Here is a 19137-nt window from a genome sequence, read left to right on the forward strand (position 1 = left end):
CTTCTTATATATTGGGACAATCAGTGATTGTGACCAGTCGGATGGGATTACGTCCAACTCCCCTGGTAGCCGGTGACCAATAATTGGTTCAAACTCCATTTGTTCCCTCAGGATCCTGGAACCCATGTGCACCATTACTTTGGAATCAGGGTTTTTAACTCCCCTAGATGAACCCTCCGTATCCACCAACCTGGTTAAAAAGCCGGACATTAGCTTTTCGTCCTCTCAATTTCGTAAACAGCATCCCCGCTGTAAGGACTTCCCTGGCACTGGTTGTACGCAAGTAGTCATGTGAGAGCGTTTCGGGAGGGACAGCTAACTCTCTCCACCCTCAGCCATACCAGGGCATTTGGGGACACTTAGAAAACTGGAATTGACCCATGACTTAATAAGACAGAATCCATACAGAAGTTCACTTTTGACACGAATTATTTTTAGACTAGTGAGGTTTAATTTGGCGGATAATGTTTGCTTTTTCTAAACAGATTAATATCATTTCTGGTAACTAACTTGGTAGGTCACCAGCCTTTTGAATAAACAGAGCCTATAGTGACCAGCTTCATGGAATAATAGTATATTCTGGTTTGATAGACAAACATAAGCAGTGAAGGACTTGCTTCAAATGTAGGATGGTTGAAGTTACTGTACTTCACATTAAGATCGCAAAGAATCAATAGGCAAAAAACCAAGAAAAAAGTAAAAACCGTAGAAAAGCCAATGAACAACAGATGAGATAAAAGCGATAAAGGATCAAAAGCTAGGTTCATAACTAGGGCAAATGTATTGACATCACTACGACCGATTTCCAGTCATGTAATCTATTCTCCAACTACTGATTATAATTACTTTGTGGAAGCAAATCCAGAAGCTTGAACCTTGCTAGGTGGTTCATACGAAGACATTGATTTCAGGGACAAAAGTCTTGCATAATCTAGTCATGTATCAACGTTGTCGCACTAATATGACACATAACTAGCTAACTTTTGACTAAACATTTGCTAAAATCTTTTTGTTTGCTTATTTTATTTAAACATAAATATTGGTACAAGGGGGCACCAAATAGATATTCGCCACACAAAACGCGTTGATGATCTGACCTTTTACAGCCAGACGAACATCACAAAGGTGTCAAAGATGGACCAGATTGGCATAAGCCGCTATGGCTTTCACTATACGTGAATTGATCTTATCCCTCACACCACCACCAGCACTTGCACAGCTACCCAGATACATGAACTTCTCGACTAATCCTATCTGCTCATTACCCAGGGTGAGTACAGGATCAGGGTCCTGCCAGTCTTGTAAAAAAACTTTGCACTTCCCAAGTGCAAAGTTCAACAGATCCGCACCACCACTACCTACACCTATCAGAACTGTTTCTAGTATGTCATCGATAGCAAAGTTGAAGAGGAATGGTGAGATTACGCAACCTTACCTAACCCCACTGCTTGAATGGAACAGTGGAGAGAGATGGCTGTGTGCCCTCACTTTGCCTCAGGTGTTAGTATATAGAGCTTTCAAGATGTTAATAAACTTTTCAGGCACACCCTTTTTGCAATTGACAATCCCAGAGAACAGTCCTGTCCAACGAATCGAAGATGACCCTAATGTCAAGAAACATTATGACTTTTGGCCTGTGATAAGTATGACAGTGTTCTAACATTTGGTATGGGGTGAAGATATGGTCAATACATCCTCGACCAAAACTAAAACTAGCATGCTCCTCGCGAGTCAATCTTTCTCGGGTTTTGAACAACCTACGAGGTATGACAGAAGCCAATAGTTTGGACGCAATCGGAAGTAGACTTATCCCGGATAGTGTTTGCATAAGTGACGTGAATCCTTTTTAAAGATAGGGACAACTATCGACTCGTTCCATAATGTTGGAACACTTTCTAGCTCTCAAACCTTTGTAAACAACGTAGTCAGTTCCTTAACTAGAAAGTCACCATTATCTTTTAAAAGAGCTGGAGGTAGGTCATTTGGTGAATCAGTCGTCAAAGGCCATGGAGGGCAGGACAGTCTGATCGATGTTGCCGGAGCAGCAGGCCAGTTGAACTGCCACTCGAAGAACTCTGCCCATCGTCCAAGACTTCGATGGATGTTAGTGATTGGCATCCCGTCATCCTCACAGATCGTTTCGCTCACACCAGACTTCTTGCTGCCAGTGGCTCAGATGAGTTGAAAGAGCTTCCGACAGTTACCAGAAGCAGTTGCTGCTTCGAACTCGTTGGCACGCTTCGACCACCAGGCTTCTCGGTCCTTACTCGAGCTTTGCACAATTTAATTACGTAAGTCTTCCTTTATGGTCAAACACACGGTCACCTGAAGTAGACGTACAGGCTTCAATGAGTTGTCGGAGCCTGTAGAAACTCAGTGCTTGTAAGCGGAACGTTTCACGAAGTCGCAAGCGACTTTACTTGACCTTTAACAGCCAGACTAACATCACGAAGGCGCCAAAAATGGTCCAGGTTGGCATAAGCCGCTATGGCTTTCACGATACGTGCATCGATCTCATCACTCACGCCACCACCAGCACTTATGCGGTTACCTAGATACACGGACTTCTCAACTACTTCAATCTGCTCACCATCCAGGGTGAGCACAGGATTAGAATCCTGCCAGTCTTGTAGGAGTACTTTGCACTACGAAGGTGGAGAGCACATACGGTACCTGCGGACACTGATTGCCAACTGATTAAGTGCGGATTTCATGGCTTGGGCATTGTCGCACGGTAAGACAATATCATCCGCATACTCAGGGTCGAGAAGTCTTTCTCCAGGCAGCAGATCTACACCGCCATTACTTACATCCATCAGAGCTGTTTCCAGAATGTCATCGGTGGCAAAGTTGAAGAGGAATGATGAGATCGGGCAACCCTGCCTAACCCCGCTGCTTGAATGGAACAAGGGAGAAAGGTGGTTGTATGCCCTCACTCTGCCTGAGGTGTTCGTGTACAGGGCCTTTAAGATGTTAATAAACCTCTTAGGCACATCCTCCTTCAATAAACAATCCCACAGAACAGTCCTGTCCAACGAATCGAAGGCAGCCCTGATATCAAGAAACACTACGATTGTTGGCCTGTGATAATGTGACGGTGTTCTAGAACACCGTCACATTTGCTAAAAGCAGACACTACATAATAGATCGACTTACACTAGTGAATGCAAAGGCTACAAAGAACTATTTATTTCGTTAACGAAATCTTAGGAAAATAAGGCTTAATTATAGAGCCAATTAGAACCACCATAGCTTGCTAATTGCACGACCACGCTGATAAGCAGAAAAATATCCCGTAAAATACCTAAGCACAAAATCGAAACATACAGAAATAATTCACAGATATTCATGCACATATAATTACTTTGGATATTGGTTTAGAAAACAAAAGTCCGACGGTCGTGCTTGTATCTTGAAAACATGCTGCGGCAAGTGAACATAGCTGAGTCATTATGTCACTCCTTGGGAGAGACCACGTATACAAATACACTGCCGACCCACAGGAGGGAAGTGTTTGATATGGGAATGACAAGCATCTGACCTTCTGGAAAATATGTTTAAAAAACATTACATATGATTGATAGTAATAGTACGTGGTAAGTATAGCATTGTCAACTAGCTAAAATTTGCATTCTTCCTTAATGATCTTTTAGTAAATTCACTTGAATCGATAAAACAATGTTGAATTTCCATTTTATTAGTCTTTTAGAACAATGTTTCAAAAAGTATCTTCTACATTGTATTCCTTTTTTAAAAAATGTGAACTATTAGCCACAAAACGTTGGTTTCGCTACTAACGTGGTAACCACTTGCTAAATTCACTGAATTTCAGTTTGTCTTATGTTTAGTCGGAGACTGAAACATTGAAATTACACATTACACGCTTTTTTACCATATGCTCTTCCTATCAACTGTCCTTGAGATGATCTCTTTACATAAAGCTCGACCATTAAAAAACTGATATGTTAAAAGCTTAAAATAAGGGACGATGATATCATTAGCTACCTGTTCACGCTATAACTTAGTTACTTATCTATATGAGATAAATTGTTTTTCATTAATACGGTGGCTACATACAACTTAATGTCATCAGAAAATAGACTAACTAGACAGCATATATTAACCGGTTATCTAACAATATATGCACTCGGTAAATCGAAGTTTGCACAACATATTTATTACACCCTCAAAGTATTTTAATTGCCAACTTACTCTAACCAACATTACTAGCTATACCAAGAATCAGAACTCTAACACGAGCAACATAAATATGTCAGGTATAGACAAAACTTTAGTCACTAGTGTTTAACTAAGATCTGTTTGAAGCACATCCAATCGCTTTACAATCTCTAAGGGCATAAACACCTAAATAAGCTAGTTCAGCAACGAAGTAATCGAGTGGTGTTTCCGGCTATTTACTTTGAAAGGCGATATTCGCATCGATAAGTTCAAGTTGAATTGATGGATAGGAAATCATAGTAAGCTATATGAATTCTAACATACAATCCACAAAGTGATAAAATTTTACGGAAACAGACTGACTACTAAAGCTGCTATTAGCGCCACCCATCACTTACCTTCGGGTTCTTAAATGATTGCTTTTATTCAGATTTTATGTCGAAAAACTGAGAATGGAGAGAACTCACACCAACAAAAACCCAAATCCACAAAATATGAAACAATTAATGAGATAAACCCATTCTATCAACAACTAAGTTGATGACCTTTAGTAACCGTGGTGTTGTTGACAGTACAACTCCAAACTATGAGCTTAAAGTTACTTTTAAAAAATCTTCCTTCGATTTTGTTTACTGCTAATATAATACGCTTGTTTATTTTTACACTAGTGGTGTCACTTTTCCCTTATTTTTTATCGGCTTCCTCTTTATGTTGATATGGTGTAGAAACTTAAATTGAAATAGTCTTCCCACACCTGAATGACTTTAGTTTATTATTCATAGACATATGCAATAATATTCAGACAAGCTTCCAATTACCTAATAACCATGTACAGATCAATATATCTGGTTATCAGTTATAATTAATTCATGAGCGGAGTCATCGGTGTTCGTCTACAAATCAGTAACAATCATCGTTCAATAAGCTGTATTAAAATGGACGATCAATAAAGCAACTGTTACGGAAGGTAAGTAGACCGACTCCATTACGGTTCTTTGTACAAGTGGATTAACCTTCGTAACTAGTATCTAGGAGGATATTCTGGAAATTTCAACTTCAGGTCGATCCCAATTAATTCATCGAGTATTGGATAACAAATTGTGCACACAAAAAATGGTAAGAAAAGTCCACGAGAAAAAAGTGAAGTGACAACCAACCTATGTGAATATATTTCATAAACACAAGATGGCACATGAAAAAAGTGCTTTTAATTACCGGAACCGGATAGTGCTGGTATCTGACGTTTTGTGGAGTATATTGTGGGCAGTTCTCCTTTAAAGAATCACGGTCCAAAGTGCCAGTAGTTGAAGATAAACTAGATGTTTTGGATGATGGTTCCGATATTACAGTAGGAAGCAACTCTCTCTCAATGTTGAAAGGTGTGGGATTATCACTAACTGGAGGAATCCACATTGGTTCTATACAAATGCAAATAGTGACACTTGGAGACCGCTTTTTTACAATAACTGATTGGATTAATCCCGTTTACGGACACCGGACCTTTTGTTACCCAGTAAAAACGTCGTGGCTCCCAGATCTGAAAATCAATGAATTCAACTAATCAGTATTTATAAGGCAAGGTGTTAACTGATTCCTAGAAGCTGAATGGTACGTATCAGTTTTATTCCTTGAACTAGGCACAAACGTAATCCATTAGCTCTAATTTGTGGATAATAGGAAACTCGACAAATGTCCAGTGTACGTGCTCCCATGTGGTATTGATAATATTTATGATTTAAAAACATGTCATTGGCACAAAATGATAAACAAAGACGGAAAGCCAAGGGCTCTACCAGCTAAGCCAATCTCATAGGTGATGACCTTAACGGTGATTAGATCCATGCAGTTGTCTTTTGCAGTGGACACTGACGTGTACTAAACTAAGTAATGATATTAACAGGTACTTATCCCGAGCTTTTAAATGCTCCCCTTGAAGTTAAAGTTACTTTTACTACGAAGCACTACATTTCACTGCCGTGAAATATAGTCATTCGCGTTTCTATCTACAAATCTTCATTTTCACCGGTCAGTTTTCAGTAATAAGGATAGTAGGTTGATGAACCTGTGTTAATCCTGACAGATTTCCTTCCAGTGAAGATCCAGCTACTTCTTGGAAATGTTCACTGATGGTGCTGATACCACTTGTTCTGGTAACGCGTTCCAGTCATTGACCACTCGATGAGAAAAACGGGACCCCACCTTTAGTTTATTAGATCGCGGTTTCCGAACCTTCTTGCTATGACCTCGAAGATTATTAGTGCTGGAGGGGGCAAAAAGATAAGACATATTAACACCCAAATCATAATTAAAGATACGAAATGCCAGTATTAGGTCACCTCGTGTCCTACGATAAGGGGAAAAGGTTTAGACGTTTCAAACGCTCATCGTAAGGGAGTTTAGAAAGACCCTTCATTAATTTTATACCCACACGCTGGACAAGCTCAAGTGATTTAGTATCCTTTATCAGACATGGGCTAGCTGCTTGGATACAGTATTAAGTGTGGCTTTACATAGGTGGCATATAAAATTCGAAGCATCTCGTCAAAGCATTTATTAAGTCAGTGTTCGGATATTTGTACATACATATATAGATATACATATTTATACGTACCAAGGGATATCGGCTATCTATTAAGGAAGAATACTCAGGGGGCAAACACATGAAGTGATTATGACCATGATTCTGAAGGTCACAGGTAACACAATTGAGAGTGTGCAAACTCTCAAATACCAAACCATGTTGAACAGAAACAAAAAACTGTTTATTCCTCTGAAACACCATCTTGGGATCAGCTAAATTTCATCATTTGTGGCGAGATATGGTTATGGTTTTCACTCAGGAACCTCATCTAGACGAAGAACTAAACCCAAATGCAAAGTCAACAAACCGTCTGCTCACCGTGGACTTTGGTCAAGACGATGTACTTAAGGCTCTTAGCACCTTAGACATGGAAAAGTCAACAGGACCGGATAAATTACGTCCCAACATCCTGAGACATATTGTACGATATATCGCAGCCTCACTGACTGTGATACTCAATATGTCACTTGACAAAGGTATGCTACCCACGGACTGGAAAGATGCAATCGTCACTCTCATACATAAAACAGAATTAACGCAACCTCCATAGAACTACAGAATTATCAGCTTCACCAATGTCGTAGTTAAAATACTGGAAATAATGGTCAAAAAGACCATAATGGAAACCAACAATTCACTAAACAGCAAACAAAGTTTCAAGAAAAGTTTATCTTGCACAACAAACCTCCTTATAGCAAGGGAGCACTGGACAAAGGCTCAAGACAATGGAAAATCAGTGAATGTAGTCTACATAGACTTCAGCAAAGCATTTGACAAGGTGCCAACCAATAGACTACTCTTGAAGCTAAAAAATCTTGGTATTGCCGGACCTCTTTTGGAATGACTTAAGGATTTCCTAGTGGGTCGTAGACAGAAAGAATAAACTCGAAGCGCTCCACCTGGAGACCAGTAATGAGTGGAGTACCTTAAGTTTTTGTCCTGGGTCCTTTACTTTTATACTATGTGTAAATGATCTTCCATGTATAGTAGAGTCCCCAATGTTATATTACGCTGACGATGTAAAAATCTGGCGAAAAATAACAGGAGACGCAGATGCATACACACTTCAGACAGACTTTAATATTGTGATAAACTGGTCTAAAGAGTGGCTGATGCCTATCAAAGCAGCAAAGTGTGTCTACATGCACTTTGGGGATACAAAATTGAATAGGTATAACATAGGAGAAGTGCCTGTACCCGTGGTCCAGTCTCACAAGTATTTTGGGCTGACAGTGAGTCACGATCTTAAGACCACGGCCCATTGCCGGGAGGTTGCAGTTAAAGGGTTTACAACCCTATGGGCTTTAAAACGGACATTCACTAAGTTAGATGCTACTATGTTCACCACAGTATACACAACCCTAGTGAGAACTAAACCTGAAGACTGCATCAAGGCTGCACTTTAAAAATGACTCGAATATCCTGGGAAAAGTACAGAGGTCAGATGCCCCTGCATTTCCAGAGCTCCGGGGTTTAACATACAAAGAGGGGCTTAAAAAGCTAGTCTTCTTTACTCTGTCCTATCGCAGATTATAAGATGATCTGATTTCGATGCATAGAATACTAAGAAATGATTTTCCGCCTAATATATTCTCTCTTTTTGTTCCCACTAGATCGGGGAATCTCAGAGGACATAGCAGGCCAGTAGAAAAGCCAAGAACGAATAAACTACGCCTGGCGTACGGGTCTTCACGCTGAGTCATCAATTCTTGGAACATTTTACCCGAAGCAGTGTTGTCTGCACTTTCAATGACTCATTCAAGAGAGGGCTGGATGCTCATAGAAGCATACTAGAAAAGGAATAACATAGGCCATAGTCCTTCTGTCCCTACTATACAAATCTGAATCCTCTTATCTCTTCGGAATCAGAAGGAGAAAGTAAATAACTATTTTTGCTGGGAGTAGTCGAAAAGTAACACCTAGAGCAGTATCAGTTAGTACACACGAAACCGCACTGAACTTCAGGCCTTATTTAACAGAATATGGCGAACGTTTCGGCACTTCTATTTCATGTAGGAAAGATTCTATCCATAATAGGGCCAGCATGTGTAAATGTTTACACGTGTTTTACTTTTGTACGGTATCACCCTAGGTCAATTTGACAACGAGCCATTTTGGATATTTGTTCTGGTGAAGTTGATTGCCAGCAATATGATGCCTTTTGATCATATTCTCACAAAAGGGTTAAAAGAGAATCAACCATGCGTGTTGGGTTATATTCAAATACTTTAAACACTTGGAATTAATGCTAGCCATGTTATTTTTAATGAAAACTTCTGGCTGGAAGCCCTCAGTTAGCGGTCAGCAGCATATCACTGTATGACATTATGAGGAACTCTTCTCATTCTCTCGCCAATTCAACAGTCTAATGTTCTCCTACATGCTGATATAATAAGTTATACATTTCCACCCAACCATTATCGTCTTTCATACATGCTTGTGTTTTGGGACGCATCTGTTGAATACTGATGTTCCTTGAACGTAAGGACTACTTGACAAGACTGCCTTGAAAGAACAGATCTGAGAGATCGACAATCTTTGAATGAACCCGTAGTGGTAAATAAATCGCCAAATTAAATACTTTTGTAAGGATTCGACATTGTCGCTGATTATATAAGTTTCACTGGACACCCTTGGGTAAAGCACTCGGGGAAGTATTCTCATTAGATCATTTTTAGTTACACGGTGCTGCATATCTCTCGCAACCACAAGTCAGCCCAAGTTACATACAAATCAACGCATCGACCGAATTCTAAGTGTGCATCCCCATAACTTTGTTCCTGCCTTCTAGTTTAATTGACTCTGGGAGCATTGTACAGGAAATACGTCTCGAACTACAGTGTCATTGGGCTCTAAACATCCTTGACGTCTGTAAACTGTCTCACAACATGGATCCAGGAAACGTTCTGGCAACAAAAATGTTGTTCGGACCAGGAGGGCTTACTCAAATACCAACATTAGATGAACGAATTTGCCGATTATTGTTTCGCAACTATGCCACTCTAGCTATAATACCTAGGGTTTCTGTGGCACAAAATAACGCATCGAAACTCAATAAAAATATCCCCGACAGAACGAAGTTAAACTTATGTCTACAAGGACCCAGTGAGTTGGCTAAACGTTCCCAGAAGATAGTTAAATAACAATACTCACCAACCACTCCATGCCATAACCTCCAATTTAGTACAAACAAAACGTTTCTGCAAGTTCTTATTCATGGTATAACAGCGAAACCTGGTAATAAAGGTAAACTCCGAGCAGAGTCGAATCACAGAAATTTCGCCAGAGACTGACAAATGTTTAAATAAAGTTGCATAAGTTTCATGAGTTAGTAAAAATATCACGAGGAAAGATTGCGTAAGTAATAACGTCAAACAGCACACTCTGAAGAGATTTCCAGAACATTCATTTTGTTACAGTTAACACGAAATGTAGTACATAGGTTTTTCTAAAAATCATCTTCATACAGTCTCATAAAAACGTGACTGTCAGACAAAAACACTCTCAAAACATTACATATGACACTATTTGCTCCTTTGGAATTTTCGCATATTAATTCGTAAAAAGAAGCGCTGCCTCATATACTTCAACTCTTTATTGATGAGAAGGTCTTGACTCTATGCAATTATGCTGATGATGCTATAGTTTGAGATCCCGACAAAATATTTAAGTAGATTATTTGAACCAGAAATTTGAAGGAATTCGGAGACACAGCACTTCCATGTACATACACAAATGCTAAATCAGAACCAACTAACTGAACCATTTCAGTCATGATGCTGACCTTAAAGTATTCAACCAGTGAAGATAAAGAGACAACTATACTAAAATACCCGAAACTGTCAGCGCCTGAGCAACTACCTACTTATAACGAAATGGTAAGGTCTTATTTACCGTTAGTGCATCCTTATTGGTCTGTTGAAGCTGACCCTGTATTTCATTTATTACTGACCTTGAAAGATTCGCTTTAATTCGTTTCGTTCTCCCGGCAGCCGAGGCACTTTTTAAAGGGTATAGTTTGTCAGAGTTAGAGTGCATAACAGTACTCACTTAGTAACATATGTTACTTCTCGTGAAGCATAAACTGTTGACAAAATCTCCAAACAACTTCATCCAGAGTCTTGCCTTCAGGCTAATGTAATTCATTCTCTTGATATCGGCCGCCGTTTCCCAAAGCAATGTGTTCTTTGGTCTGGTCCTTGTCTTTTCATATTGAGGAATTCAAGTTGAGACTTTCCTCATGGTACAGCTCGATGATGTCTGTGACATGTGTCCTATCCAACTACGGCGTCTTTTCCTGATTTCCTCTTTATCTGGGACCTGGTTTATTTTCTGCTACATTAGGTTGTTGCCAATGTTATCCGGCCAGCGAATTTGGATTATCTTGTGTCCATTATTATGTGTACTTTCATGCTGATGGTTATAGCAGTTCTCCAATTTTCAGGTCAATGTAATAAAATGTTCTTGAAGTTGGCGTTGGAAACTCAAACTTTGGTGTTATCAGACGGTTGTTTCGAGTTCTGTATGTTCCTCAATCTTAGGGATGCTGCCTTTGCTTTGCCAAGCCATGCCTTCACATATCCATCAGATAGCCCTTGTTTACCAATGATGCTGCTCAGATTCATGAAAGTTTCCACTTCCTCCAAGGCTTGGTCTCTTGCGAATGTTGGACCTTTTGTTGTTCTAGATGATCTTTGATAATGGGAGTCCTGACTGTCACAAGAGGAAATGAAAACATTTAACTGGGTAATAATTTTATAGTGAATATCATTCTGTTAAAAGAACTTTGGATACGATTGTTCTGCCCGGACAGGAACTGACTTGTCCATAACATTGACCATTATCATGATGTCAATCAGACCCATTTTACATTGTAAATAGTTCAAATTTAAATGTTGGTCCTTCAACTTTAACAACCTGATCAGATTCATTATTATTGTGAACCTTCTAATAAACGTTTTGTCACGTGTTTCTGGAGTAATATAACTTTTATAAATAGTCGAGTTTTTCAGAAGACATCTACAACCATTAAAAATACAGAATACAGATAAATCCTTAAAATTTTGTGCAAATTAATGTATATTTTGGAAATTTATATATATGGAGCTATACCCACACTGAAATTCTAGAGTTTGCATAGATGCTATATCTCAAATAACTACACGTTATTATGTCACAGTACCTACATCTGTGAACTGTTCATCATGTGCGACTTCGCATTGTAGCCTGTCGTGTGAAATCCGTATAATGACGGAAGTCAATTAAGGTGCTCTGTATTTCCAAAGAAGATTTTGTAAGGTTCTTCTATTTACTTTATCAAATGCTCTTTGAAAGTTGGTGTGTGGATATGAGTTCCAGCTAACTGATTATCCTACGATGATCTGTAGTATCGCGCGTTGTTTGTACAATATCGATCCTTCCGGAATTCAGCTTGTTAACTTCGAAGTCGAGTCTCTAGTAAATCCTCCAGTCGGTTATAAAAAATTCGAAACGTTTCTTGTCACTGATAACAGAGCAAAACCTACGTAATTTTCATACTTATTAACATTTCACTCAATGTGTTCTACACATTTATCCCATTATTCTTGAATCTCATTTGTTGTGTAACAAAAAGAACACTCTGAAAATCCTTCCACAGCACGTCATTGAACAGCACTGTCACTTATTTGTTTTGTCTGCTTGCCTTGTACTCTAAACTTTACTCAGGCTTCTTGTTAACCTCACTTTATGTTCCACAGTCTTGCTTGTCAGAGCTTCTGTTATGTAATCCTGGGTAAAGGTGCGTCTTTCACCATTTAATTTACTGTGGCATGTCTCCGGACGGTTGATAATGTGGTCGTATCTGGCTAAACCCAGGGTCACGGCATGGTTCATTGTACTATTGTCTACCTTTGGCTGTCCGTTTGGAAGGGTTGCCGGAATCTCTGCAAATAGACACCTGACTCCATCTTATTAGGAACATTTTTATTGATTCTCAGGTATCGAACTCTTGTTTATCAGCTATTCCTTTTCTTGTTTAGCACGTTGGTTTGTGTTAGCGAAACCCTTGACTGTATAGCACAGGCTTTACTGTTTGAGATATTTTGTAATTCAGATATAATTTGTTCTTTTTATTAGGTTAGAATTGTTTAAATTGATCAGAGTTTGTGTTCTGATATAATTCAATATGAATAATTCAAAAGCGCTTTGTTCGCTATACAGAAGAACGTAGTCTGGCCTATTCGAATAAATTTTGGTTCGTTATCTCTACGTTTAACCCTAATATTTGCATTTCGATCTTCAAGGCTTTCAAACTGGCTTTAACCACAGATGACCAATAGTTGAATACCTGTTAAGCGCATCAAGGTCCATGTATGATCAGTGTTGAACGAAGAAGAAATGTGAATGATGCACCTTCAGATATATGACAAGTCCCTGTTGATCGACCTTCCTTTCATGGCTTCAAAGTTAGTTTACCTGGTCGAATTAGTAAAATAAGCTCTACCATAGGCGTAGTAGATTTGAAAGACGGTCGAGGGAAGGACAAATGTGAGAGATTAGTGAGTTAAAGGATAGACAGAGGAAACAACTGTTGTGCCTTCAAAGAGAATTCGGGTCATCAAAGCTAAAAGAGAACATGATTAGTGAAGTATTTTTTTCTCTCGGTTGTGATGACTAACGAGAAGAGTATGTCCTCCGTTTAGTTAGCCATTCTCACGACCTTGTAAACAAGTTGGCTTCAAAGAAACCCAAAATATTAGTCATGTAACAATGTAACAACGTTACATCATGGTATATGGAAGGTTCGAGAGGTCATAGAGGAATGCATCATGTTTCTATCATCGTTTGATTATCCTAGAGTATGCTTTATACTGATACGGCTGTCTGACAGAAAATATGAAGTCAGCCGGGTCTTGCTAAAAGATTTTACTGGGGGTTCTAATATAGAACACGTTGACGGGGAAATCTTGTCTAGGCTGGCAACAGAAATGAAAAATTATTCTATAGCCTTAGAACAAATGGACTGCTCAGCGGATCTCAACTCTCTAGGAAGTCTAGAAAGGATAGTGAAGAAGTTTCCCCCAATATTACAGATGAAATGGGTTGAAAGGGTTGGAGGGTTGGCAGCATATTGTCTTGACTCCAGGATATTTAAATCTTCTAGACGTCTAGTTCTTTGATTTGAAGTGCATTTGATGCGACAACTCTACTGAAGCTCTGTTCCTCAAACTCACTGAAGATTTGGGACTACTTGTAAGTGTGAACCAAGAAACTCAGTCGAGAAACGGTTAAACGACATCACGTTTGGACTGTGTATTTACAAACGAAGAATGCATAGTTGATGACTTCTCAATCCTTTCTTGACTGGAAAAAGTGATCTCATTTTCACAGCCTTCAGTTTTATCAGCTCACCCACGTCTCACCGACAAGCTCAAACGGTTAGTTATCAAGTCACTGTTAGTTGATTGGCCTGCCTAATATCTAAATAATCGACTTTTTAGTGTCAAGATGACCCTCAATTTTGCTCGGACTACGTAATGTCCTGATGAGTTCCCTCATGGTTTAGTTCTGGGGTCGCTTCTCTTCCTGATTCATATAAATGAACCTCCCCAGCAAGTATTGTCCGATTCATCACTATTCGCTGTGTGAAACTTTAATGAATAGTTCGCAGCCAAGATAATATTCCGACAGTTCAGAAGAATCGTGACTCCTCTTCAAAGTTAGGCTGGTTACAGCGAAGGGACGGGTAAAAATGTTAGGCCATGGGTTCTTGTGTATATGTTTCATGTTGTCAAGTATCTTGGATGTCGTTGTTGATGAGCTATTAACAGCATTTTCATCGTCACGCGTCAGTTATAGTAATGTTTGTGCCTGTTACATAGCTTTTATCCCAGATAACTAATAGTTTGACGTAGATCATTTTCAATACCTGAGTGAAAGTCAAGTCAACCTAATGTGGTCATTTGTAGCAATGTAAACTCAAGCAGGTAGAATTCACTGTTTATTAAGTCAGAGATAGACCATAGTCAGATTTTCTAAGTAGAAATGAGCTTTAAAATCCATCAGCGCTTGATTCACCATCCTAAAATATGCCGATGAACATGTATGTCTTGCAGTTGTTTAGTAAATGCAGGTTGGAGCAATTGTGCGTTAAGCTACTTTTGAACATTATATAACTTGATAGTATACAACCATAAACAGTTTTAACCATTATAAGTACGATCAATTTTGACAGAACCAACATATTAATATATAACTTATCTGAGAATGAAAAGTTATGTGAGTAATAATTGATGCTGACAGATTTTTTGTCCTGCTTTCCGAACATATACAGGAACTACATATAACATCACTGCAAGCGTCACAGTAGTTAGTAACATATACTTCATAAGTAAAACGATGCATGTTTGTTTCGAACATGGTAACTGAGCTATGTTGTTGGTGAATACGAATTGATGTGTTTGTTATAGAGACTGTGAATGGGTTTCTGTGAACAGAATTTGCAATCACTGACTGAATTATAGACAAATATATAATGAATATTGATGAGTATGGTCTAAATGATGCTTTCCAATGATGTCATTGTTGTGTAAATTGTGAATAACCAATAGTATTACGAATATTGTAACTGGACTTTTCCGAAATTTCATAGTACCACTTGACGTTTTTGAATCGACCTATTTGGTGACTGTACATTCTTTGTAAATGCTAAACGACTAGTTAAAATTATAGAAGGATTAAAGAATCAAGGGCTTTGTTTACAACAAGGCAAATAGCTACATTCTGTTAGCTGCTATCCCATCTACCTATTAAATTCGATACTCACAGAGAAGTTGGATCAGTTGTGTAATGATTGGTTTGCTGCATTGGTTAAGCTGAGAAACTATCCACACGTTTTCTGACATGTACCTTATGGCTTCTGTCGATTAATTGGAGGGATTAAACCTTTCTAACATTCAAGTTTTTATCAGAGAACAACTTAACGAATTGCCGTATAAGGAAAATTATATCAATGAACAATCTTCGAGTCGACGATAACTGTGTTTATTATTGGCCACTTCAGAGAATATGCATCTGATGAATTATTCAAACATTGGTGTGACAACTATGCTCAATCTTTCGACATTTTTGCAAAAGCATACCACAAGCGAAGAATTTGTAGCATCTGAGATACCGCGGGAGCTTGGTGAAAGTTAGTATTCTTTTGCATTATACATCGTTTTAGTATTCATTGAACACATTATAATAGTAAAGAAATGTATATACACAATGCAACATCTTAGAGAAACTCCTAAACTGATGCAGTACTATAAGTTTTCATAACGGAACGGGTACTTATAAAGCAAAGACTTAGTTGTAATTGTTCTCACAAACAGTTACGCGTTAGGATTACCGGTATACCTCACCATGAAACTACAAAGAAGATGAAAACAAAGATCGAGTAACAGTTTACTGGCTTATAAACGACACTGGTAAATATAGAATGACATTTGGCTAACGAAGATAAATTTACAAGTTTTGTATCTAGCTATGTTGAAAATACAACTGCAAAAAGCTTATAGTAAACAGTTCCTGTCACGTCTCCGCACTTTCTCGTATTCCGACCCGAAAGGTAAGCTGATTCTTTTTGCAATGATTTTGTGATTACGGTGCAGCAACAGACGGCTAAAATATAAGATCACCTAAAATCCATGCAACTCAACAACTACTCAACCAACACACAGAAATTAAAATACGGAATGGCTGTCTCATACCAGGCTGTTTAATGTCGTTAGAATAAAACCGCAAGAGGCTTTGAATGAGCCCAACATTTTTTTTACTGTGCCTGCCGAAACAATTATGTCACTCTGACAAACCTCAAACTGGTCATGCTGAAGCGCAGTTTCAACCAGTTTCACGGCAATGATTACCAATCGATCTTCAACAGCTTTATTCTATCCAATTAAGAAGATGGAAATTTAGTGTTTCCACCCTCATTCCAGAAATATATGAATACGCTGGAGTGAAACACGAAATCATTTCGATAGCTCAAATTAAACTCTCGTGAAGAGTTCCTCGAATCACCGAACCTTCACCCAATAAAGTATATGTGTCTCAGGGTTGACCGTCTAATGACTTACTCCCCCATCACACCCTTTTAAAAACTCACTTAAACCCCGTCCCCACACAAAACCTTGGGGTTACATTTACAAGTTGGAAGAAACATAGCAGAATGTACTGTTATCACACCTTATACCTTTTCAGAACAGTCAAATTGTGGAAGTTGCTGCAAGCTTAGTTAGTTCAGGCGACTTCCTAGGAGTGCTTTACGAGAAAATGACATATTCTTTGGGGCTAAATGCAATATTTCATGATCACTTACTTACGCCATTCACCCCCTCTTCGTGGAGGAGCATAGGTCGCCCATCAGCATTCTTCATACAACTCGGTCCTGTGCAATCATTTTCACTTCCTTTTCATGTTTGCTTCCTATTCCCAACGCGGTGTGTTCGTTGGCTTACTTCTTTTCCGTTCACGATTCAAAGCCAACGTTTCCCCTCTGATTCAGTTTGATGATTTCTTCAATGTATGTCTTATCCTACTCCAACGTCATTTCCTAATTTCCTCCTCAGATGGAACCTGATTCGGTCCCTCCCATAGTGGGCTGTTGCTGAGGTTCTTGTTGTCGTATTGAAGATTGTGACCTTGATGTTGGTTGACAGTTGTTTTGAGTCTCATATATTGTTCAGCTGTAGGAATGCTGTTGTTACTTTGCCAATCTTTGACTTTACATCTGCATCGGGTACTCCTTGTTCATCGATGATGCTACCCAGATACGTGGAAGTTTCCACTTCTCTCAGAGTTTCTCCATCAAGTGTGGTTGGGTTAGTGCTCTCCCTGTTGTATTTGAGGATGTTGCTTTTTCCTTTGTGTATGTTGAGGCCTACTTATCCAGAGGCTGCTGCTACAGTGGTTGTCTTCATCTGCATTTGTTGGTGTGTATGAGATAGGAGAGCTAGATGATCTGCGAAGTCCAAATCGTCTAGTTGCATGCAAACTTTCGATTGTATTCCGTGCCTCCCGTCAGATGTGGAGGTCTCTATAAGCCAGTAAACCGCCGGAAGGAAGAGAAAGGGGGAGAGTAGGCGGCCTTGTCTGACTCGGGTCCTTACTTGGAATGTGTCTGTCAGCTACCCTGCATGCATGACTTTGTAGTGTGGTTCGTCGTATGAATTTCGTATAGTGTTGATGATTCTCTCAGCTACCCACTCCATAGTGTCGAAGAATTTTCCATAATAATATCCGGTCCACACTGTCAAACGCCTTCTCATACTCAATGAAGTTGATGTATAATGACGAGTTCCATACAACTGATTGTTCAACAATGATCCATAGTGTCACGATTTGATCTATACATGACCGATCCTTACGGAATCCAGCCTGTTGATCTCGAAATTAAGTGTCTAATAAATCTTTCGTCTGGCTCAACATCACTTTGTTGAAAATCTTTCATGGTTCTGACAGTAGTGTGATACATCTGTAGTACTCGCACTCTCTCAGATCTTCCTATTGTGTATTGATGATGTATCCTCCATTCCAATCTGACGACACTTGTTCTTCCTCCCAGATCTTCCTTAATAGACCTCGAAGCATTTTCGCATTTTCTTGTATCTGACTTCTGAGCTTCAGCTAGTATATGGTCAGGTCCTGCTGCTTTCCCATTCTTTATTTGTCTGATGACAATCTTGATTTCTTCAATCGTTGGTCGATTGACATCTACAGAAAGGTTTGTGTATGTTGCTTCGATTTCCGGTGGATTCGATGGAGCTGGCCAATTCGACAGTTCCTAAAAGTGTTTTATCCATCTTTTCTTCTGTTCTTGAATCTCAGTGATTGTATTTCTTTCTTTGTCCTTGACTGGTCTCTTTGGTTTACTATGTCTCCCTGCTAGTTTCTTAATTGTTGCTTCATATTTCCTTCTCTTGCAGCTTTTCCCACTGTCATTGCTAGCTCTTCCACGTACTTCCAATTTTCGGTTCTAATTCCCTCCTTCACTTGCTTGTTCGCATCCGTGTATTCAGCCTTTGCCTTTCTCTGCTCGTGTTTGTCAGTTGTTGATTACTATCTTCCTGTTCTTCCTTTCTTAAATCTTGTCTAGGGTGTCGATAAAGATCCATTCCGTGTGCTGGAGCTTCTTGAGACCCAGAACGTCCTGACACATAGACGTTAATGCTTTTTTGGTACCGTTCCAGTTGTCCTCCATGGTAGTGTCTTTGAGTAGATCTTGTAAGGCTTGGAACCTGTTGTTGAGAGTTATCTTGAATTCGTTGAGTTTCTCAGTGTCTCGAAGGAAGGCTATATTGAACCTTCGTAATGGTGTTTCCCCAGCTGTTCAGTGCTTCATTAGCCTCAGTTTC

The 19137-nt window shown here is 39.2% G+C and overlaps 1 protein-coding gene across 1 annotated transcript in view; it reads right to left on the reverse strand.

Moving 5' to 3' along the window:
• Window positions 1-10688, reverse strand: part of Smp_033600 (ribonuclease III, putative) — a gene marked incomplete at its 3' end in the record, with an annotated part of 40910 nt that extends 30222 nt beyond the window's left edge. Inside the window, exons 1-3 of the mRNA XM_018791597.1 lie at window positions 10655-10688; window positions 5395-5716; window positions 3365-3544 (exon numbers count right to left, since the gene is read on the reverse strand). Of these exons, the coding sequence (XP_018645207.1) occupies window positions 3365-3544; window positions 5395-5592 (378 nt within the window). The 5' untranslated portion in view covers window positions 5593-5716; window positions 10655-10688. The remainder of the gene's footprint in view (window positions 1-3364; window positions 3545-5394; window positions 5717-10654) is intronic.
• Between the last annotated feature and the right edge of the window lie 8449 nt (window positions 10689-19137).

This window comes from Schistosoma mansoni, assembly GCF_000237925.1.
Source record: "Schistosoma mansoni, WGS project CABG00000000 data, chromosome 2 unplaced supercontig 0108, strain Puerto Rico, whole genome shotgun sequence".
NCBI classification, from domain to species: domain Eukaryota; kingdom Metazoa; phylum Platyhelminthes; class Trematoda; order Strigeidida; family Schistosomatidae; genus Schistosoma; species Schistosoma mansoni.